The sequence below is a fragment of the Babylonia areolata genome, chromosome 26 (genome assembly GCF_041734735.1).
Source record: "Babylonia areolata isolate BAREFJ2019XMU chromosome 26, ASM4173473v1, whole genome shotgun sequence".
Classification (NCBI taxonomy): Eukaryota; Metazoa; Mollusca; class Gastropoda; order Neogastropoda; family Buccinidae; genus Babylonia; species Babylonia areolata.
In genome coordinates, this window is record NC_134901.1 from 15,433,802 (window position 1) to 15,438,801 (window position 5,000).

At 44.2% G+C, this 5,000-nt stretch overlaps 1 protein-coding gene across 1 annotated transcript in view; it reads left to right on the forward strand.

The window, feature by feature from the left end:
• LOC143300832 (uncharacterized) overlaps positions 1-3,184 on the forward strand; it is a 14,981-nt gene extending 11,797 nt beyond the window's left edge. The window contains exon 5 of the mRNA XM_076614764.1: positions 2,889-3,184. Within this exon, the coding sequence (XP_076470879.1) occupies positions 2,889-3,184 (296 nt within the window). The remainder of the gene's footprint in view (positions 1-2,888) is intronic.
• The last annotated feature ends 1,816 nt before the right edge of the window (positions 3,185-5,000 follow it).

Here is a 5,000-nt window from a genome sequence, read left to right on the forward strand (position 1 = left end):
CTGTCTGTCTGTCGGCCTTGTGTCTGTCTGTCCCAGTCTGTCTGTCGGCCTTGTGTCTGTCTGTCCCTGTCTGTCTGTCGGCCTTGTGTCTGTCTGTCCCTGTCTGTCTGTCGGCCTTGTGTCAGGCCCTGTCTGTCTGTCGGCCTTGTGTCTGTCTGTCCCTGTCTGTCTGTCGGCCTTGTGTCTGTCTGTCCCTGTCTGTCTGTCGGCCTTGTGCCTGGCCCTGTCTGTCGGCCTTGTGTCTGTCTGTCCCTGTCTGTCTGTCGGCCTTGTGTCTGTCCCTGTCTGTCTGTCGGCCTTGTGTCAGGCCCTGTCTGTCTGTCGGCCTTGTGTCTGTCTGTCTGGCCCTGTCTGTCTGTCGGCCTTGTGTCTGTCTGTCTGGCCCTGTCTGTCTGTCGGCCTTGTGTCTGTCTGTCTGTCCCTGTCTGTCTGTCGGCCTTGTGTCTGTCTGTCCCTGTCTGTCTGTCGGCCTTGTGTCTGTCTGTCCCTGTCTGTCTGTCGGCCTTGTGTCTGTCCCTGTCTGTCTGTCGGCCTTGTGTCTGTCTGTCCCTGTCTGTCTGTCGGCCTTGTGTCTGTCCCTGTCTGTCTGTCGGCCTTGTGTCTGTCTGGCCCTGTCTGTCTGTCGGCCTTGTGTCTGTCTGTCTCTGTCTGTCTGTCGGCCTTGTGTCTGTCTGTCTCTGTCTGTCTGTCGGCCTTGTGTCAGGCCCTGTCTGTCCCTGTCTGTCTGTCGGCCTTGTGTCTGGCCCTGTCTGTCTGTCGGCCTTGTGTCTGTCTGTCCCTGTCTGTCTGTCGGCCTTGTGTCTGTCTGTCCCTGTCTGTCTGTCGGCCTTGTGTCTGTCTGGCCCTGTCTGTCTGTCGGCCTTGTGTCTGGCCCTGTCTGTCTGTCGGCCTTGTGTCTGTCTGTCCCTGTCTGTCTGTCGGCCTTGTGTCTGTCTGTCCCTGTCTGTCTGTCGGCCTTGTGTCTGGCCCTGTCTGTCTGTCTACCCTTCAGCGTTTGCATCCCTCTTTCTCCCATACACGCTGTGCGTGCGTGTGTGTGTGTGTGTGTGTGTGTGTGTGTGTGTGTGTGTGTGTGTACGATTATGCAGCAGTAGTAGGTCTGGTACTAGTAGGTCTGGTGCTTGCATTCAGTTTTACACCTTTCCATTTATGTGATAAAAGAGCTGCTTAATCATTCATGCAATAATTTGTCAGACCGATGAATGAGACTTTAGCAAAACTTGTTTCCCTTTACACGTATGTAGCTGTAATGTTGTCTGTTTTGTTTTTGTGATCACTCATAACACATAAAAGAAACTTTTCGACACACAAACTCAACTAGTCTTGAACGGAGGAGCTGAAATATGGGGACTTGTGACAAATAATCAAATGGAAAAGGTACATATGTTTGCAATGAAGCGCTTTCTTGGTGTCCCATTACATTCATCAAACACTATAATGTATGGCGCAACCGGCAGGTACCCATTGCCCATCAAATCAATTGTAAAATGTATTAAAATGTTGGCTCAAACTGACAAGACTGCCAACATCACGAGTATGTAGACAAGAATATTAGATGCTGATGCTGCAAGAGGAGAAGGGCAAACAGAACTGGGTATTCCACATCAAGAAAACACTAACGGAACATGGATTCGGTCTTGTTAGGATGTGCGAAGGAGTATGGCACAGGAACGACTTTGTATCGGAATTTATAGATAGACTTACATCATGTTTGGAGAAATAGAGAGCAATGATAGGTATAAATGGTTCTATTCATTTGAATCAATATTTCAAACAGAAAAGAATATTAAGATCGAAACAAATTAATGGCATAAAACCTGCATTGCGAGGCTCAGATTGAGAGCACTTGGACTGAATGCCAACAGAAGATGGTTCGATTCATACGTAGCAACATCTTGCCCCGTGTGTGGCGAAAGCCCAGAAGATGAAAATATTTTCTCATTCAACTGCAAAAGATAGGAAGAACTGCGAAAAAACTGCACTCTTTTCAGTGCAGCTTCAGCGCAGAGATAAGATTTGTTCGGCAGACTCATGACAAAAAATGAAGATGTGATATCTCGTTTGCAAAATATGTATCCGAGGCAGTGAATATATGCAAAAAGTCAACGATCGGTCCAGATACTCATTAATCAATTCAAAATTATTATTGGTTCAATGAAGGGGAAACAAAGCATAGATAATAAAGGTAGGATTACTTTTGGATGGTCAATTTTAAAACAAATGTAAATATATGATGTGCTCGTACTGATATAACATGTTTAGATGTTACATGCTCAAATGTTTATAAAATGACTTATATTCCTTTGTTTTCTGTGTGCTGTCAAAACCTTGGAAACGAACGACTGGAAAAAGGCGCAGTATCCCCCCTGTCATATGGACTTTTGAAGCTATTGACAGAAAGTGCCAAAGTGTCGCTCATCTCTCATTATTTCATTTTGCTCCATGCATGTTTTTCCTTTCTGTTCCATTTTATGTTTTGTTTCATTTTTGTTATGATTTATACATACTATGTCACCAGAGCTGTACAGCTAATGACATTAAACAGTTCAGTGTTCTCTCTCTCTCTCTCTCTCTCTCTCTCTCTCTCTCTCTCTCTCTCTACTCTGCCCCCCTCTCTCTCCCTCTTCCCCCCTCTCTCTCCCGCTCTCTCTGCCCCCCTCTCTCTCCACCATCTCTCCCCCTCTCTCTCTCTCCCTCCTCTCTCCCCCCTCTCTCTACCTCTCTCTCCATCTCTCTGCCCCCTCTCTCTCCCTCTCTCCCCCCTCTCTCTGCCCCCCTCTCTCTCCCTCCCTCTCTCTCCACCTCTCTCTGACCCCCCTCTCTCTCCCTCTCTCTCTCTACCTCTCTCTGACCCCTCTCTCTCCCCCCCCCTCTCTGTGTTCTGACAGAGGGCATGCTGAGGGCCTACTGCCGGGAAGTGGGTCTGGAATACCAGGACTCCATGGTGAACTGGGCACCCCTTTCAGAAGAGGACTTCAGGGCGATTTTCGTTCGCCTTTCGGAAACCGATTGGCATTTGCATATGAAATCTGCCTCCAAGCTGAACAGGAAGCCCAAAAGAGTCATCGCAGAGAACGAACTGTTCGCCAAGTACGACCAGAATACTCGCGAAGTCATAGAAAGAACCATTGCCGAGAACATGAAGTACTTTGAAGAACTGCACAACATGCGTTTGACTGTGTAAGTGCATTCACTGACGAAACACCACAATGATCCACTGATTACATGGCCCGATATAAAAGTTGTATGCTGCCATGGCCCATTGTCGCTATTGGTTTGAAATTCCACCACAAGTATATCACGGGCTAGTTTTACTATATATCGTTATTACTTTTGCTCAATAACACAGTATCGTAAAGTGGCAAAGCCAAAACAAATGTTATCAAAGCCTGACGTCACCACAACCTGCTCACGCCATGGTCTCATGTTACCAAGACCCCTGCGTTCGATGGGTCACTTCTGTGATAACAGTTTCATGACCCGGTGGCACCGTGAGCTGTGGTGTGATCCCAGCTTTGATGTTAACACTTTTACCACGATCTAACTTTTCCATATTTCCGAGCTGAAAATAGTATGGCCCAATAGTATCCCATGACCTAAAGCTACTGTGGTTCGATGTAACTACGGGGGTCTACTGCTTCAATGGCCCAGTATGATCACGTTTCAGAAAGACAACCTGATGGACAACCGTGGTCCAGTGTTTTAATGGCCTCGTCTTACACTGACCCGTTTTAGCCAAGGTCCAATATCGCCATTATTGTATGACACCACGACCCCTTTTAGCCAAGGCCCAACATTCTTATGCTGATGACACTCGACTTCAGAAGAGTGATACACCTGAAAAACTGTCGTCGCTCTTGCAAGAAACATCCAACTGCTTCCTGGATATTCAAAATTGGATGACTCTAAATAAGTTACAACTGAATGCGGACAAAACTGAAGCAATGATCATAGGAACTAAACAAAAACTCTCTTCCATCACAACTGACACAGTCAAACTTGGCAGTACATCCATCCCTCTTTCCAGTTCAGTCAGGAACCTCGGCGTTGTCCTTGACAACACACTGTCCATGCAAAAATTTATCAGTCAGACAATGCTTCTCAGGTATTTAATTGATAACCAAATTATGTTTATACAACTAATCAACAAAGTAGAACCAACACTACAAATGTTCATAAAAAGACGTGTAAAAGGAGTATGGTGCTGACAAGTATGTTTTTGAAAGAACTATGGATTTGAGCAGAAAAGGGCACCATACGTATGTATGCTTCGTACAAGATTCATCTTTACATCACCTGGAATGAAGGTGTGGATGAATGATTCTTGATCTGTTAATGTAAAGTAAGCATTAGAATTGTACATCAAAGTCATGTGTAAATGAAAATTGGTTGTTCTGACTATAGAATGTTTATGTATGAGCCGGGCATTTTAATACCATATGCAATGAATTACTGAATGAATACTCGTTGTTTTGCCTGTTTTATTTTGATGAAAACTGGGCATAGTAATACCCCAGGGAATCAATGTGTGAACGGATACTCGGAATTGTGCATGCATTATTATCCTGTTGTAAACTGGCACATTATGATAACACACTGATCATTGTCTGAATGAATATTTATTGTTCTACCAGTATTATTCGTTTTCTTTTTTTTCTTTTTCTGTTATTGATTGATATCAGAGCAATATGTTAGTGCACAAAATTATGTTTGTTATTGTAAGCTTTTTTTTCTGAATAAAACATATTGAAAAAAAACAAGTTCCATAGTCAACGAGATTATTATGTGTGATGTTTTATACTCAACTCAAATGTTTTCAGAAATGCGTTTTGGCACCTTGGCTACTCAGTAATTTTGATGGTATTGTCAAACCAAAAAATAGAAAAATGAAAATAGTTTCAAATACACATAAGTATTGACTGTCTGGGTATCTTTATATGTTGATATATATATAAGACAACTACAGTTGTAGTCGTAGTAACAAACATTCAAGTACAGCT